This window comes from Salvelinus namaycush, chromosome 6 (assembly GCF_016432855.1).
Source record: "Salvelinus namaycush isolate Seneca chromosome 6, SaNama_1.0, whole genome shotgun sequence".
NCBI classification, from domain to species: Eukaryota; Metazoa; Chordata; class Actinopteri; order Salmoniformes; family Salmonidae; genus Salvelinus; species Salvelinus namaycush.
Window position 1 is genome coordinate 47,371,383 of NC_052312.1, and position 18,646 is coordinate 47,390,028.

At 41.9% G+C, this 18,646-nt stretch overlaps 2 protein-coding genes across 2 annotated transcripts in view; both read left to right on the forward strand.

Annotated features, from left to right (window-relative positions):
• The first annotated feature begins 2,286 nt into the window (after positions 1 to 2,286).
• Positions 2,287 to 11,886, forward strand: LOC120050106 (zinc finger protein 420-like). The gene is made up of 7 exons (XM_038996749.1): positions 2,287 to 2,433; positions 3,186 to 3,388; positions 4,551 to 4,652; positions 6,332 to 6,427; positions 8,438 to 8,548; positions 8,707 to 8,830; positions 9,036 to 11,886. The coding sequence occupies exons 1-7, from the start codon at positions 2,406 to 2,408 to the stop codon at positions 11,861 to 11,863; spliced, it is 3,492 nt and encodes a 1,163-aa protein (XP_038852677.1). The 5' UTR covers positions 2,287 to 2,405; the 3' UTR covers positions 11,864 to 11,886.
• An 831-nt stretch (positions 11,887 to 12,717) lies between these two features.
• Positions 12,718 to 18,646, forward strand: part of LOC120050105 (zinc finger protein 135-like) — a 32,190-nt gene continuing 26,261 nt past the window's right edge. Inside the window, exon 1 of the mRNA XM_038996747.1 lies at positions 12,718 to 12,847. Within this exon, the coding sequence (XP_038852675.1) occupies positions 12,823 to 12,847 (25 nt within the window). The 5' untranslated portion in view covers positions 12,718 to 12,822. The remainder of the gene's footprint in view (positions 12,848 to 18,646) is intronic.

Sequence of the window (18,646 nt, forward strand, 5' to 3'; positions counted from 1 at the left end):
TAACGTCAGAACATCTGCTGTCTCAGCCACTGCCTGTCACCAAGGGAGTACCCCAAGGCTCAATCCTAGGCCCCATGCTCTTCTCAATTTACATCAACAACATAGCTCAGGCAGTAGGAAGCTCTCTGATCCATTTATATGCAGATGATAGTCTTATACTCAGCTGGCACTTCCCCGGGTTTTGTGTTAAATGCTCTACAACAAAGCTTTCTTAGCATCCAACAAGCTTTCTCTACCCTTAACCTTGTTCTGAACACCTCCAAAACAAAGGTCATGTGGTTTGGTAAGAAGAATCCTCCTCTCCCCATCGGTGTGATTACTACCTCTGAGGGTTTAGAGCTCGAGGTAGTCACCGGATAGAAGTACTTGGGAGTATGGCTAGACGGTTACACTGTCCTTCTCTCAGCACATATCAAAGCTGCAGGCTAAGGTTAAATCTAGACTTGGTTTCCTCTATCGTAATCGCTCCTCTTTTACCCCAGCTGCCAAACTAACCCTGATTGAGATGACCATCCTACCCATGCTAGATTACGGAGACGTAATTTATAGATCGGCAGGTAAGGGTGCTCTCGAGCAGTTAGATGTTCTTTTCCATTCGGCCATCAGATTTGCCACCAATGCTCTTTATAGGACACAATACTGCACTCTATACTCCTCTGTAAACTGGTCATCTTTGTATACCTGTCGCAAGACCCACTGGTTGATGCTTATTGATAAAACCCTCTTAGGCCGCACTCCCCCCTGTCTGAAATACCTACTGCAGCCCTCATCCTCCACATATAACACCCGTTCTGCCAGTCACATTCTGTTTAAAGTCCCCAAAGCATCCATGGGTCGCTCCTCTTTTCAGTTTGCTGCAGCTAGAGACTGGAACGAGCTGCAAAAAACACTCAAACTGGACAGTTTTATCTCCATCTCTTCATGCAAAGACTCAATCATGGACACTCTTACTGACAGTTGTGGCTGCTTCGCGTGATGTATTGTTGTCTCTACTTTCTTGCCCTTTATGCTGTTGTCTGTGCCCAATAATGTTTGTACCATGTTTTGTGCTGCTACGATGTTGTGCTGCTGCCATGTTGTGTTGCTACCATGTTGTTGTCATGTGTTGCTGCCATGTTATGTGGTTGTCTTAGGTCTATCTTTATGTAGTTCTATCGTGTTGTGTGTTTTGTTCTATATTTTCTTATATTATTTATTTATTTTTAATCCCATGCCCCCGTCCCCGCAGGAGGCCTTTTGCCTTTTGGTAGGCCGTCATTGTAAATAAGAATTTGCTCTTAACTGACCTGCCTGCCCAGTTAAATAAAGGTTAAAAAAACAAAAAAACAAGTGGAGACAAGTTAAAGAGGATTTTTAAGCCTTGATACAATTGAGACATGGATTGTGTATGTGTGCAACTCAGTGGGTGAATGACCAAGACAAAAGATTTAAGTGCCTTTGAACAGGGTATTGTGGTAGGTGCCAGGCGCACCGGTTTGTGTCGAGAACTGCAACGCTGCTGGGTTTTTCATGCTCAACAGTTCCCTGTGTGTATCAAGAATGGTCCACCACCCAAAGGACATCCAGTCAACTTGACACAACTGCGGAAAGCATTGGAGTCAATTGAGGCTGTTCTGAGGGCAAAAGGGTGAGGACCCTCCATCCATCATGTAGGTCTAGGGTTGTCAACATCACACCCCAGCCTTCCCTGTTCCTCTAAAGGTCATCACCCTCTCTCAACCCCAGTCTCCATTTATCTTCTCTGCCTCAGTGGCCAGCTGCCTGTCTCTGACTCTCTGCCTTACACAATGTCATCCAGCCCTGACCCGCTGCACCGCATTGATGCTCCTATTTACAGTGCACTTACTAGATTTGTAGCATCCTGTGCCACCACTGTCAATCCTCAATAATAGTAATAGCTTAATACGGACACAGGGTGGCGCTATAATGTCAGAATTCAGCGTCGTCGTCATTATGAGGGCCTTGAAAAAAATGTATGGAAATTGTATGAAGGATGTAATAATGACAATTGCCATTGACATTACATATAAACATGCACACTTGTCCTACTACATATGGGCTCTGCATGAGCTATTCTTACACTTTTTCATCGACTTTTTAAATGAATTTAGTCTAATAAATATGATGTAGCGGTAGTATGAACACGCCCATTAAAATACAGAACAAAGGCATAGCAGTAGGTAGTAGCTTGAGATGTAATAAGTGATTAGGAAAGCCCTATCTGTGTTTTATTTTGAAAAACAAAACCCGGAAACTGATGGAAACAACTTCCGTTCCTTACTGCCTGAATGGTATGTGGAGAGAACGGCAACTTTAGACCGGGAAGTGGGGCATCTAAATCAAATCTAGCTAGCTAACTTTTCAAGTATACCTTAGCTTCCTGTTGACCATTGTATGAGGCCGAGATGCAAAGTCAGGATCCATGCGAAAATTGTAAGTTAACGATAGAAATTGTTAACAAATTTGATAACGTAGCTAACGTTAGCTAGGTTTGGTGTGCGTTCGATGTTCAACATGGCGTATGCCGTATCTTGCCCTATGATCCTGGCCTGCCTGAAATGGTGGCACTGGCAAGTCCACGTATCTGCAATATCGATATGTCTAGACCGTTTCGAAATAGCGTGAAATAAAGTTATGAACGATATCGTCAAATCAGCAGTTGCTTCATCCATTGTTGTTCTTATTAATAATGATATGTACCCATTGTTTCTTGAAAAATACACTTGTATGCCTCATGAGCTAAGTTCTGTCGTACCCAATGATGTATATAAACCATTGGTCGTACCCCATCATAACCCAAAATATAAGCTTGTTTTATTACAATCTTTGTCAATAATATAATTGTAAACAAACACTACATAGCCTCAAAACATGACTAAAACTATAATTTTGATATCATGGATAGCTATTTCTATTTGAGTGGTTACATTTCTCCAGCCCCGTCCCTTAACTTTTTACCTTAACGGAGTCGGGACTCCGCTTTGTCATTGTTTCTACTGCTGGTGGCTGCGTTAAATATGCCATTAACATAACATATATTTTTTACTAACGTTAGTCTAAAGTGTATTAACTTTTTAGCTAGAGCTAGCTAACTAGGTTTTATGAATGCACGCGCCTTGTCAAAATTGCGTGCGCCTAGTCTTGGTAACCGTGTGTCGGCTAACAACTTATTTTCCTGTTTTTAGGTCCCCCTCTTCTTCTTCCCTCTCTGCGTCTCTTCATTCCACCACTGCGGCTTGTCTCTGCAGCCATGTGGCAAGTGGTTCAACGAGGAGACGTTCAAGATTATGGGATGCTGGAAGAGTTTGTCACCATGGTTACAGAGATTGTGCCAGAGCTTTTGAGTTGCGGTCAGAGGGCCCAACTAGTCCTGGGGCTTAGAGCAAGGGTAAGAGATTGGGTGCAGAATGGGGAAAATAAACATGCAACAAGATGATGATGGTAGTCCTAGCTTTTAGCCCAAACATACACCTAGAACTCCTACATAGATCTAGAACTCCTACGTAGACCTAGAACTCCTACGTAGACCTAGAACTCCTACGTAGACCTAGAACTCCTACGTAGATCTAGAACTCCTACGTAGACCTAGAACTCCTACGTAGACCTAGAACTCCTACGTAGACCTAGAACTCCTACATAGTCCTAGAACTCCTACATATACCTTGAACTCCTACATAGATCTATAACTGCTACGTAGACCTAGAACTCCTACGTAGACCTAGAACTCCTACATAGTTCTAGAACTCCTACATAGACCTTGAACTCCTACATAGACCTTGAACTCCTACATAGACCTTGAACTCCTACATAGACCTTGAACTCCTACATAGACCTTGAACTCCTACATAGACCTAGAACTCCTACATAGTTCTAGAACTCCTACATAGACCTAGAACTCCTACGTAGACCTAGAACTCCTACATAGACCTTGAACTCCTACATAGACCTTGAACTCCTACATAGACCTTGAACTCCTACATAGATCTATAACTGCTACGTAGACCTAGAACTCCTACGTAGACCTAGAACTCCTACATAGTTCTAGAACTCCTACATAGACCTTGAACTCCTACATAGACCTTGAACTCCTACATAGACCTTGAACTCCTACATAGACCTAGAACTCCTAGCTATCTATTTGAGGTCTAAGCAGAACTTCTTCCGTGTACAGTATGAAGTTATATGCCTATCTATAATCAGAAGGCAGTTATTTTGCATCCTTTAGATCACTGAGCAGTCTACAAGAGCATGTTTCATCCACCTTTAGATGCAGATATTTCTAGTTATCATAGTAACACCACAATGCACCCTGGGGCTACCCTAGCCTTTAGCTCTGACCAGATAGTGTAGACAGTTGACTCTGGCCTGAGACAACGGTCTGGTAATGGTAATTGACTGAGATGAAGACCCTGACGTTGATTAACTCAATTGAATACTGACATTGGGCCTTATCTAGGCTATCTTTCATTTTCCCAATGAGAACAGAGCAGTGCCTAGGAAGTGTGGGGTTGACCTTTGACCGACTATTGACTGGCCATTTGTCATTTCAGTTGGTTCTGGAGTTGTGTCGCACTGAGCAGACATTAGACCTCACAAAAATTCAAAAACACCTGGACAGGATCCGATCCCTCACATCCACTGAGGAAGCAGAGGTAAGTATCTTTCAAAGAGGGATTGGAGGTGAAGAATACATGCCTATGTCAGTGGGCACACTAACTGATGTCCACTGATGGGTACATCCATTTGAATTCAATCACTTTTAGACATCACCCCTTTTAAATTGAACAAAACCTTCCATACATATTTGTCCATTGTAGAAGTGCTCAGAAAGTGACTTTTTGTACCTGAATGCCAAAACATTCAAGAGATAAAGGTATACCCGACCATACCATGACATCATGTCTTCATCACTAAAAAAGATAACCAGTTGAGATTGATATCATTGAAAAACGTGCAAACAGTGTTTTCAAACTATTTTATAGTTTATTATTTTTTTTTTTTAAATGTTTTTTAATAATCTTTGTTATTTTTTAACCTTAATAAATGTAAATTATCTAAAAACACTTAAACTCAGATTATTTTCATATTTGCATATGTTGTATCTCAGACCCTATTTTACATCAACTGAAGTTTTTGTGTTGAACCCGCAATGGGTTGAGACACAACGTACTCTTAAATACAGGTTGTCATGTTGTGGCTGATAAATGTGCTAAAATGGGAATCAAATTGAAATGTCTACTTTTAAATGGTACCACAAAAATTGTTGTAGGTCCACACATTAGAGAATGTTGACTAGAATGAAATATGTTGTTTTAAATGATACTATCAATCCTCCATAGGAAACCTATTGAAATCATAGAAATATGGATAATAGACATGACCATTTTAAGTTGACATTTGACGGTGGGTGGACCTGCGGTCATCTTTGTGGTAGAAAATTAGAAGAAAACATTTCCATTCAATTAAAATAATGGTGTACCAGCTAACTTGCAGTGGTCTGGGGAGATTTGTACATTCTATACATTCTATTTCTATGATTGAAATGACACCCACCCTGTATTCAAGAGCATGTTGTGTCTCAACCGATGGCAGGCTCAACACAAAAACCTCAGATGATGTAGTGACGGCAGGTAGCCTAGTGGTTAGAGCGTTGGGCCAGTAACCGAAAGGTTGCTAGGTCGAATCTGTCATTCCTGAACAAGGCAGTTAACCCACTAAGCCGTCATTGTAAATAAGAATTTGTTCTTAACTGACTTGCCAAGTTAAATAAAAAATGTAAAGGTTTAAGCTACAACATATGGGAATATGAAACAAATCTGAGATTATTTGTTTATATATATATATATATATATATATATATATTCGTTTTTTTTTAAAGAAATTATTTAAAAAAATGACAACCCTTCTTGTAAGCTTTTAAATTACATCAAACCCAACCGTTTCTCTTTTCCAGTAATGAAGACATGGATGTCTCATGGTGTGGTGGGGTATGCAAAATGGGTCAACTTTACCTCCTGAATGTTTTGGCATTCAGATACAAAAAGTAACTTTCTGACCACTTCTTCCATAGGTAAATATGTATGTAATTTTTTATTTAAATCAAAACAGATGCTGTCAAAAAGTAATTGAATTCAAATGGATTTAACCTGATGTGCACCCGGTTGTCTGGAGAGTCAGCTTTAGGACCAATGAAAAATGATCTATAATGTGCTAACTCCACCCACCCGTGTCACCAGGCGATACCAAACCAATAAGCCCAACCAGACATACAGTATTGTGTGATTGAGTTGTAAGCTTCAATGATGTAATAGTTGTGCGTGTTTTGTTGCAGTCAGGTGATGCAGAGGTGGAATTATCTGAATCAAAGTTTGTGGAGCTGGTTGAATCTCTGCTGAAAGACCCAAGTGAAAGGGAGAACTTCTACCAGGTTCGTTTCTCCATTTACAGTTGAAGTCGGAAGTTGACAAACACTTGCGTTGGAGTCATTAAAAGTTGTTTTTTAACCACTCCACACATTTCTAGTTAACAAACTATAGTTTTGGCAAGTCGGTTAGGACATCTACTTTGTGCATGACACAAATAATATTTCCAACAATTGTTTACAGAAAGATTATTTCACTTATAATTCACTGTATCACAATTCCAGTGGATCAGAAGTTTTCTGGAAAATTCCAGAAAATGATGTCATGGCTTTAGAAGCTTCTGTTAGGCTAATTGACATAATTTGAGTCAATTAGAGGTGTACCTGTGGATATATTCAAGGCCTACCTTCAAACTCAGTGCCTCTTTGCTTGACATCATGGAAAAATCAAAAGAAATCAGCCAAGACCTCAGGTTCATCCTTGGGAGCAATCAGGTTCATCCTTGGGAGCAATTTCCAAACGCCTGAAGGTACCGCGTTCATCTGTACAAACAATAGTATGCAAGTATAAACACCATGAGACCACGCAGCCGTCATACCGCTCAGGAAGGAGACGCGTTCTGTCTCCTAGAGATGAAAGTACTTTGGTGTGAAAAGTGCAAATCAATCCCAGAACAACAGCAAAGGACCTTGTGAAGATGCTGGAGGAAACAGGTACAAAAGTATCTATATCCACAGTAAAACGAGTCCTATATCGACATAACCTGAAAGGCTGCTCAGCAAGGAAGAAGCCACTGCTCCTAAACTGCCATAAAAAAAGCCAGAAATGTCCTCTGGTCTGATGAAACAAAAATAGAACTGTTTGGCCATAATGAACATCGTTATGTTTGGAGGAAAAAGGGGGATAATTGCAAGCCGAAGAACACCATCCCAACCGTGAAGCACGGGGGTGGCAGCATCATGTTGTGGGGGTGCTTTGCTGCAGGAGGGACTGGTGCACTTCACAAAATAGATGGCATCATGAAGGACAATTATCTGGATATATTGAAGCAACATCTCAAAACATCAGTAAGGATGTTAAAGCTTGGTCGCAAATGGGTCTTCCAAATGTAAAATGACCCCAAGCAAACTTTCAAAGTTGTGGCAAAATGGCTTAAGGACAACAAAGTCAAGGTATTGGAGTGGCCATCACAAAGCCCTGACCTCAATCCTATAGAAAATGTGTGGGCAGAACTGAAAAAGCGTGTGCGAGCAAGGAGGCCTACAAACCTGACTCAGTTACACCAGCTCTGTCAGGAGGAATGGGCCAACTTATTGTGGGAAGCTTGTGGAAGGCTACCCAAAATGTTTGACCCAAGTTGAACAATTTAAAGGCAATGCTACCAAATACTAATTGAGTGTATGTAAACTTCTGACCCACTGGGAATGTGATGAAAGAAATAAAAGCTGAAATAAATAATTATCTCTACTATTATTCTGGCATTTCACATTCTTCAAATAAAGTGATGATCCTAACTGACCTAAGACAGGGAATTTTTACTATGATTAAATGTCAGGAATTGTGAAAAACTGAGTTTAAATGTATTTGGCTAAGGTGTATGTAAACTTCCGACTTCAATTGTAGTCTTCGCTCCATTTAGTCTTCGCTACAGTTAGAACCTAGCCTGGTAGCAGATCTGATGGTGATTTTGCCTACTCCATTGTCAATGTTTGGCCTCACAATTCCATAAGGAGTTGGCAAGAAAGCAGAAACAGACTGGCACCCAGGCTAGTTAGAACTCTGAGAGGCTGAGTTTTTATATTCTGAATGTTACATCCATGTACAAGACTGCATCTCCAATACTTTAAAGTACAATATTTATATGTTTGAGTCCTTCTCGTTCACACATACTGTATCTCCACCTCCAGGTGTTTGTGGTTTAGTTATGATTTCTTTATAGATCAAACAAAAGGCTTAAACTTTCTGCTTTAGGATTTTGAAGTGGCTGTATGATGCTCTAAGACCAAAGGTAATATCAGTACACATTTTAGCCTAATTATGGACATTAATTATTTCATTAATTTATTCTCTCCTAGGACGTGTTCCCTGTGGAATTTGGGCCCAAGTATGACACTGCAATACAGATGCTGATGTTAGAATTCCTTTCCAGACTTGAGAAGTTACTTCCCATACCAGACCTTGAACAGGTAATAAGAATGAGTAACACCTTTATCTAATTAGCTTTGGGAATTAGAAGTCAAGAATACCAAGCAAGAATCAATAATATTTTCATGTATAATAAACTGTGTGTTGGACATGAGTATGCAGTTGTTAATGCTTTTAAACCATGTTCCACTCTCTCAAGACTGCCTCCTTGTTAAATGCTGTCCCCTCTGCCCTGGAGAAATGTGTACAGTTTGTACCTGACCCCAAACAATTGAGGACCCTGCTCCAGTACCACAGAAAACGTGGACATTTGGACTCCATCCGTAAGTATCACACAGATTTATAGAGAATCCATGGCTTGGATTGTTTCTGCAAAAATGGCAAATGATGAGTGTCAGGTAGAGGAAATATATTATTGGTTTTGTTTGTCTGGTAACAGTTTATATTTGAGGCATTGATATAATTATCATATATGCTGTTCAATTTAACCTTCATTTTTTTAATTGTCTCCCTCTTTTGCATAAAAAGGAACTCCATCGTCCTTTGGTGACTTCATCCTCTCCTCTCTGTCTCTTCCTCCATATGTGCGAGTGGTGACTGCCCCAGATGTAGACTCAGATACACAATCAGAAGGGATGAATTTGGAGGGAATGGAAGCAAGAGAGTTGTTGGAGAATCGGACAAAGGAAATCGATGTACTAGTCCCAGCAGATGAAGTTAAAAGATACATAATTACTGAGCAGGATTACGTTATGGACATGGAGTCTGCCGTTGGGGAAATTGACAATCAAGCTGTCACTGGCTTGAATTTACTCAGACCATCACATTTTCAACAATTAAAACGAAGCAAAAGGCTGCAAATTAAGAAAATGTTTTCAAAACGACGGAAACCTCGAAAGACCGATTCCTCCGGGCGCGCAATCAAACAGCCATCATCCAAGGTGCGCGTCTCCCCCAAAGGACGAAAACCACGAAAGACTGATTCTTCCGGGCGTGCAATCAAACAGCCATCATCCTCCAAGGGTCGGCCCTCCCCAAAGAAGTCATGCAATAGAGGCCCATTCAGTAAGACATGTGAAGTGTGTGGGAAGACTTTCACTCGAGTCACAGCCATGAAAAGGCATCAGCTAACCCACACTGGAGATCTCAAGTTTAAGTGCCTCATGTGTGAAAAAAGCTTCAGGGATGGTCATAATCTGAAGAGACACCAGAGGCGAGTTTGTGAAAAGGAGCTAAACATGTTGGATGAAGATAAAAATGAGGATGAGATCCCACAACCCTCAACTAGCAAACCTCAGATCACATCACTCCTCAAGACACCCTCTCCACCAGAGCCATCTCATCAAGGAACTCTGGACACTATCACATCCTCTAACACATGCTCTGTGTGTGGGAGGTATTTTGCTCGTACTTCAAGCTTGGTAAGGCACATGAGCTCCCACTCAAAAGAGCGTCCATTTGGGTGTGTCAATTGTGATAAGAGATTCAAGTATTCGTACGATTTGAAAAAACACCAGAGAGAATTGTGTCAGAAAGTGACCCAGGGAGATTTGTGTCAGGATGTTGGTCAGAACATGGCACAACAAAAGAGTGGCCTGCAACCAGAGAAGGATTTTCTTGCCACTGCAGAGAATCGAACCCAGATAGATTCCAAAACCTGTTATGTCTGTGGTAAGATTTTGACTTGTACCTCACAGATGGAAAGGCACTTGAAATCTCACTCAAAGGCACGTCCCTTTAATTGTGCTGTTTGTGAGAGAAGTTTTAAGTACAAAGATACCTTGAAGAAACATCAGGAAATCCTTGGCCACGAGGGCATCCTAGAAGACTTGGGTCAGAATGTGGACCAGCAAGAAGTGGAAGTTAACACCGAGAGTTGCATCAGCCCTCTCACTACCAAGGAAATCGACACTGAGCCCCTTATCACGGCTGCTACCTCAGTGCCGACTCTCAAAGAACCCAAACCATGCACTGTGTGTGGGAAGATTTTTAACCGTGCTTCAGTTATGGCTATTCATATGAGATCCCATTCAGATGAGCGTCCTTATCAATGTGGCAACTGTGAACAGCGCTTTAAGTACATGCACAATCTGAATCAACACCAGAGATATATCTGTAAGGTGAACCGAGAAGAGTCCTCTCAGATGGTAGACCAGCACCAAGAGGAGGCGTCTAGTGAACTGCTGGCTGTTAAGGCTGATAACCCAGAGACATCTACCAGTCAACTACAACTGGTTCACTGGTGTAAAAAATGTGGAAAGTGTTTCGATGACATCTGTAATTTGAAGCAACACCAGGAAAGTTCATGCAAAGAGGAAAAAGTAAAGGTGGTCTTCCAATGTGAAAAAAGAAAGGTAGTCTTCAAATGTGATGATTGTGGGAAGGACTTCAAAGGTTCATCATCCCTAAGGACACACAAGCGAATTCACAACCCATTCTATTGCTCTGATTGTGGAAGGGTCCTCCCAAACTCCATTGCCTTTGACAGACACAAGCTGATGCAGCACAAGGAAATCCAGTGTACCATGTGTGAGAAGACCTTTACCCTGTTGGGGCGTCTGAGAGATCACTACCTGCATCAACATAAATTCACAGGGCCATACGCCTGCTCTCAATGTGAGAAAACTTTTACCCAGTTAAGATACCTTGTTGAACATGAGAGAGTTCACTCAGGAGAGTACCCTTACCAGTGCTCTGTTTGTCAAGCAAAGTTCAATAAAGCAAATTCTCTAACAATACACAGTAGGAAGCACACAGGAGAAAAGCCATTCCTGTGCTGGCAGTGTGGAAAGAGTTACAAGGATCGTGGAAACCTGTCAATGCATATGGGGACTCACTCAGAGGAGAAACCCTTTTCTTGTTCGCAGTGTGACATGACTTATCGGACAAAGATTCAGCTGAATACACACATTGAACAAGTTCATGAGGGGGTGAGATATACCTGTGCAGTCTGTGGAAAGCAGTTTTTGAAAGCAGTGTCATTGATAAGACATGAACTCACTCACACAGGAGAAAGACCATGGCCATGCTCCTATTGCACAAAAACCTTCATCACTGCCAATGAAAGGAGATTGCATGAAAGATACCATACTGGTGAGAGACCATACAAATGCCAAGACTGTGGAAAGTCCTTCGTACAGTTATGTTTTCTGAAAGCACACCAACGACTTCACACAGGAGAGAAGCCATTTGCATGCAGCGTTTGTGACAAACGTTTCAGATTGAATTACCATAGGCAAAGACACGAGCAAACCCATACAGGAAAACAGAAGCCACATGTGTGTGCGGAATGTGGGTTAGCTTTCGCTCAAAGAAAGCGCTTGACTGAACACCAATGCACTCACTCCTTGAATTAAAATGTACTTTCTTTTAACTCTAATGTTTCTTTGTATTGTTATTCATTTTATGACAGTACAGTGGGGAAAGTAGTGAGGGAGACAGACAGAAAGAAGGGTAGAGAAGGGGCTTGAACCCTCGTCACCAAGCATTACCACTCTGTTAGACTCTGGCATTTGAGTTCTTGTTGTGTACTATAAATAAAAACACAGGTTTAACACCTCAGGTTTGAATTAATATTCTAATTTTCAGCTTTGTTTCATCATTACATCGATAATTTCAATAGCTAATTTGTAGTATGTACAGTAAAGGATGAACCATGTAAACAGTTCTCAAATAATGTGAACTGTTCTCAAATAACCACAACATTGCATTTTATGATCATGGCAATAATAAAGGAGGACATGAAAATATCCATGTGTATTCACATTTGTAACTTTTGGAAAATATACACTTCATAGAGAAGTCAACCAATGCATGCAAAAATATCTGTTTTATTAGGATCCTTCAGGATCATTACCGGTTAAACTGGAACAAAATTATTAATTACGTTTGATTTTACTGCAAGGTAGGCTAATCCCTGGAAAGGTCCTTTGCAGGAAGGGTATTCGGCAAAGGCTATTGACATTTTTATTTGACAGTTTCATGATATTTACGCACTTCCCGGTGGGTTTTCTTAATTGTAATAATTATCAAAGGGTATGGCTAACCTATAGTAAGCGTTCCAATATGGCAAACCAAGTCAGTAACTGAATTTGCTGGCAAATATGTCTTTCTTATAATGTACAACTTCACGGGGATTTGTTATTCAGAAATTTGTGGGCGGTAAACGCAACCGGAAATTGAACGGACTAAATTCTCTGTCACACTGCTACTGAAGATAAGGTTTAAAACTTGCAAGCCTTTTAAACGTAGAAATCATAGCTGTCACACTTAGCAACATTTCATGTTTTTTGGGTGAATATGGTATGAGGACGAGATGGACGAGAATCCTGACGAAAATGGTATTGTGGATTTTGTTAACTAGGCTTGGTGTGCAACATGTCGTATCCTTGCTAAATTTGCATTTGTTGTTCTTTTAGCATGCTAGGAATGTGAGGACTAGTATTTCAGAATCATCCACTGTTATGTTTTGTAAGGGATAGCCTGTTTTAATAATAATTGATTGGATATATGTAGTTATTCAGCACGCTTTGCATTGTAGGAGAAAATAGAGACCTGACGTTACCTTGACAAGAATGCATTGTTTTTACCCCAAATAAATAACCTGTCTTTTTAAACATATTCGAAACTAATCGGGTGCGCGTTGTTGGCTTGTGCATGCAGTTCGAACGTTTGGGGCATCACCATAGGTTTCATTGTCTGTTATTTGAAATCTGCTACATTTTAGTAAATATTTTAAACATGTATTTGAAGCAGCTCTGTTTTATGTTCAATTTAACTTTGAATCTGTTAAGTATTCAATCAGGGTTGCGGCTCATATCAATTTCTTTAGCCCCGCACTGTATGTAGATGCTGAGATTGGGCTCGTTGGGACGTCCTTACCCTTACTTTATTACATTTAAATTTAAATGGGGTGACGTCAGAGTTGGACGTCCCAATGGTCCCTTTTATACTGAACAAAACTTTAAACGCCACATGTAACGTTAGTGTTGGTCCCATGTTTCATGAGCTGAAATAAAAGATCCCAGAAATGTCCTATATGCACAAAAAGCTTACTTCTCTCAAATGTTGTGCACATATTTGTTTGCATCCCTGTTAATGAGCATTTCTAATTTGCCAAGATAATCTGTCCCCATGACAGTTGGAGCATATCAAGAAGCTGATTAAACAGCATGATCATTACACAGGTACACCTTGTGCTGGGGACAATAAAAGGCCATTCTAAAAGTTCAGTTTTGTCACACAACACAATGCCACAGATGTCTCAAGTTAAGAGGGAGTGTGCAATTGACATGCTGACTCCAGGAATGTCCACCAGAGCTGTTGCCAGACAATTGAATGTTCATATCTCTACCATAAGCCGCCTCCAACGACACCTGATGATGGCGTCGGAAGGGATGGCTGCCGTCTTATTGGGTCTTAACCAACCATTTTATTTTTCGCGTTCTTCATAACTTGTTTTGTACATAATGTTGCTGCTACTGTCTCTCATGACCGAAAAGAGCTGGACATCAGAACTGCGATTTACCTCAGATTAGACGAAGAGTTTTTCTAAAATGAGTCGGACGAGAAGGATATACTACAGACACCTGACCAGACCCAGATCTCCATCATTCGCTGGAGAAGGAAACCGAGATTTTTGCAGAAAAAGAAGTGGCTAATCAGCCGTTGCCTTCCGTCCTGCTAGCTAACGTTCATTTGCTGGAAAAGAAATAGAACGAACTGAAAGCACGTGTATATACTACCAACGAGACATTAATAACTGTAATATCTTATGTTTCACCGAGTCGTGGCTGAATGACGACATTAAGAACATACAGCTGGCGGGTTATACACTCTATCGGCAGGTTAGAACTGCAGCCTCTGGTAAGACACGGGGTGGGGGCCTATGCATATATGTAAACAACAGCTGGTGCACGATATCTAACCTGCTCACCTGAGGTAGTGTGGTCTACAGCTTATCATGAGATACTCTATCTACCTAGAGTTTTCATCTGTATTTTTTTGTAGCTGTCTACGTACTACCACAGACTGATGCTGGCACTAAAAGCACACTCAATGAGCTGTATACCGCCATAAGCAAACAGGAAAATGCTCATCCAGAGGCGGCACTCCTATTGGCCAGGGGCTTTAATGCAGGGATACTTAAATCAGTTTTACCTCATTTCTATCAGCACTAGAGGGGAAAAAGATATAGACCACCTTTACTCCACACACAGAGATGTGTACAAACCTCCCTTGTCCTCCATTTGGCAAATCTGACCATAATTCTATCTTCCTGATTACAAGCAAAAATGTAAACAGGAAGCACCAGTGACTGTCTATAAAAAAAAAAAAAAGTGGTCAGATGAAGCAGATGCTAAGCTACAGGACTGTTTTGCTAGCACAGACTGGAATATGTTCTGGGATTCTTCCGATGGCATTGAGGAGTAAACCACATCTGTCACTGGCTTTATCAATAAGTGAATCGAGGACGTCGTACCCAGAGGGACTGTACGTACATACCCCAACCAGAAGCCATGGATTACAGGCAACATACGGCACTGAGCTAAAGGGCAGAGCTGCCTCTTTCAAGGAGCGAGACTCTAACCCGGAAGCTTATGAGAAATCCCGCTATGCCCTCCGATGAACCATCAAACAGGCAAAGGGTCAATACAGGACTAAGATCGAATCGTACCTCACCGGCTCCGACGATCGTCGGATGTGGCAGGGCTTGCAAACTATTACAGACTACAAAGGGAAGCACAGCCGAGAGCAGCCCAGTGACACGAGCCTACCAGATGAGCTAAATCATTTCTATGGTCGCTTCAAGGCAAGTAACACTGAAACATGCATGAGAGCATCAGCTGTTCCGGATGACTGTGATCACGCTCTCCGCAGCCGATGTAAGACCTTTAAACAGGTCAACATTCACAAGGCCGCAGGGCCAGACGGATTACCAGGATGTGTACTCCGAGCATGTGCTGACCAACTGGCAAGTGTCTTCACTGACATTTTCAACCTCTCCCTGTCTGAGTCTGTAATACCAACATGTTTGAAGCAGACCACCATAGTCCCTGTGCCCAAGAACACTAAGGTAACCTGCCTAAATGACGACTGACCCGTAGCACTCATGTCTGTAGCCATGAAATGCTTTGAACGGCTGGTCATGGCTCAATTCAAAACCATAATCCAAGAAACCATAGACCCACTCCAATTTGCATACCGCACCAACAGATCCACAGATGATGCAATATTCATTGCACTCCACGCTGCCCTTTCACACCTAGACAAAAGGAACACCTATGTGAGAGTGCTATTCATTGACTACAGCTCAGCGTTCACCACCGTAGTGTCTTCCAAGTTCATCACTAAACTAAGGACCCTGGGACTAAACACCTCCCTCTGCAACTGGATCCTAGACTTCCTGACAGGCCGCCCCCAGGTGGTAAGGGTAGGCAACAACACATGCGCCACACTGATCCTCAACACGGGGGCCCCTCAGGCGTGCGTGCTCAGTCCCCTCCTGTACTCCCTGTTCACTCATGACTGCACGGCTAGGCATGACTCCAACGCCATCATTAAGATTGCTGATGACACAACAGTGGTAGGCCTGATCACCGACAACGATAAGACTGCCTATGGGGAGGAGGTCAGAGATCTGACCGTGTGGCACAAGGACAACAACCTCTCCCTCAACATGATCAAGACAAAGGAGTTGATCGTGGACTACAGGAAGAGGACCGAGCACGCCCCCATTCTCAGCGACAGGGTTGTTGTGGAGCAGGTTAGGAGCTTCAAGTTTCTTGCCGTCCACATCACTAACATGGTCCAAGTACACCAAGACAGTCGTGAAGAGGGCACGACAAAACCTATTCCCACCTCAGGAGACTGAAAAGATTTGGCATGGGTCCTCAGATCCTCAAAAGGTTTTACAGCGGCACCATCGAGAGCATCTTGATGGGTTGAATCACTGCCTGGTATGGCAACTGTTTGGCCTCCGACCGCAAGGCACTACAGAGGGTAGTGCGTACTGCCCAGTACATCACCATGGGCAAAGCTTCCTGCCATCCAGGACCTCTATACCAGGCATTGTCAGAGGAAGGCCCTAAAAATTGTCAAAGACTCCAGCCACCCTAGTCATACACTTTTCTCTCTGCTACTGCATGGCTTCTTCACCTGCGGGATCGTCTGAGACCAGCCACCCAGACAGCTGATGAAACTGAGAACTATTTATGTCTGTAATAAAGCACTTTTGTGGGGAAAAACTAATTCTGATTGGCTGGGCCTGGCTTCCAATTGGGTGGGCCTATGCCCAGTCATGTGAAATCCATAAATTAGAACCTAATGAAAATCGTAAATCGACTAATTTTCTTATTTGAACTGTAACTCAGTGAAATCGTTGAAATTGTATGTTGTGTTTTATATTTTTGTTCAGTATAGCATTTAGACCTCGCCTTCTAACTATACCTAGGTTCTATGAATGTGTACACCTGGTCAAGGTGACTGTATAGTGCAGTGGGAAAACTTCCTAGCTAGCCAGACATCTGGGTAGCTTTGTTTACAAATTTATTTTCCTATTTTTAGGTCCCCCTCTTCATCTTTCCTCTCTGCGTCTCTTCATTCCACCACTGCGGCTTGTCTCTGCAGCCATGTGGCAAGTGGTTCAGCGAGGAGATGTTCAAGATTATGGGATGCTGGAAGAGTTTGTCACCACGGTGACCGAGATTGTGCCAGAGCTTTTGAGTTGCAGTCAGAGGGCCCAACTCATTCTGGGGCTTCGAGCAAGGGTAAGAGATTGGGTTCAGAATGGGGAAAAAGAAGCATGCAACAAGATCATGTGAGGTTAGTCTCTGACAACACTATTGTTGACTCTAGCCTAAACAGCCAGCTGTTAAACATTGACTGAGATGAAGACCCTGACACTGGTTTCTCAAATACTGCTGCTGGCCCTTAGCTAGGCTATCTATCATTTTCTCCAAATGTGTCCCAATAAGAACAGAGCAATGCCTATGAAGCGTGTGGTTGACCTTTTCACTACTCCTGACTGGTCATCTGTAATTTTAGATGGTTCTGGAGTTGTGTCGCACTGAGCAGACAGCAGACCAAGACATTCAGCAACACCTGGACAGGATCCGAAGCCTCATATCCACTGGGGAAGCAGAGGTGAGTATCTTTCTGGGAGGGAGCAAAGACCTATGTCACTCAAAGTATTCTGTCATTGAGTTGTAAAATGTGATTATTTAATTGTTGTGTGTGTTTTGTTGCAGTCAGGTGATGCAGAGGTGGAATTATCTGAATCAAACTTTGTGGAGCTGGTTGAATCTCTGCTGAAAGACCCAAGTGAAAGGGAGACCTTTTACCAGGTTTGTTTTGCTCTTATACGGTGGGAAAGTATCAACGTTTTGCTGGTCTATGTTTTAGTGGCCTAGTTTTATATTGTTTCAAACCAATATAAATATAGGGTTTATTGGCATTTTAGGTTAATTTATTCTCTCCTAGGACGTGTTCCCTGTGGAATTTGGGCCCAAGTATGACACTGCAATACAGATGCTGATGTTAGAATTCCTTTCCAGACTTGAGAAGTTACTTCCCATACCAGACCTTGAACAGGTAATAAGAATGAATAACACCTTTATCTAATTAGCTTGGGGAATTAGAAGTCAAGAATAGCAATCAGTAATATGTTTCACTTTTAAACAAAGAAACTCAGTGTGACATGAGTTTGTAGTTAATGCTTTTAAACCATGTTCCTCTCTCTCAAGACTGCCTCCTTGTTAAATGCTGTCCCCTCTGCTCTGGAGAAATGTGTACAGTTTGTACCTGACCCCATACAATTGAGGACCCTGCTCCAGTACCACAGAAAACTTGGACATTTGGACTCCATCCGTAAGTATCACACAGTGTTATAGATTGGTTGTGCCAAAATTGCAATTATAAACGGGGTAGTTTGGGTCTTGGATACTGATTGGTTGATACCGCATTTCAGCCATGTGTATATCAAACAATTTACCACAGGTATGATGTATAAATACTTGTTTACTGCTCTAATTACGTTGGTAACCAGTTTATATTAGCAATAAGGCACCTCTGTTTTTTGGGGTGTATGGCCACTGCTAAGGGCTGTATACAGGCACTCCACATTGCGTCGTGCTTAAGAA

Excerpts from the sequence above, each read along its gene's own strand:
- LOC120050106 (XM_038996749.1), top strand. The coding sequence starts at position 2,406 with ATGCAAAGTCAGGATCCATGCGAAAATT. Across the intron at positions 2,434-3,185 it reads TCAGGATCCATGCGAAAATT|GTCCCCCTCTTCTTCTTCCC; the intron begins GTAAGTTAACGA and ends TCCTGTTTTTAG. Across the intron at positions 4,653-6,331 it reads CATCCACTGAGGAAGCAGAG|TCAGGTGATGCAGAGGTGGA; the intron begins GTAAGTATCTTT and ends GTTTTGTTGCAG.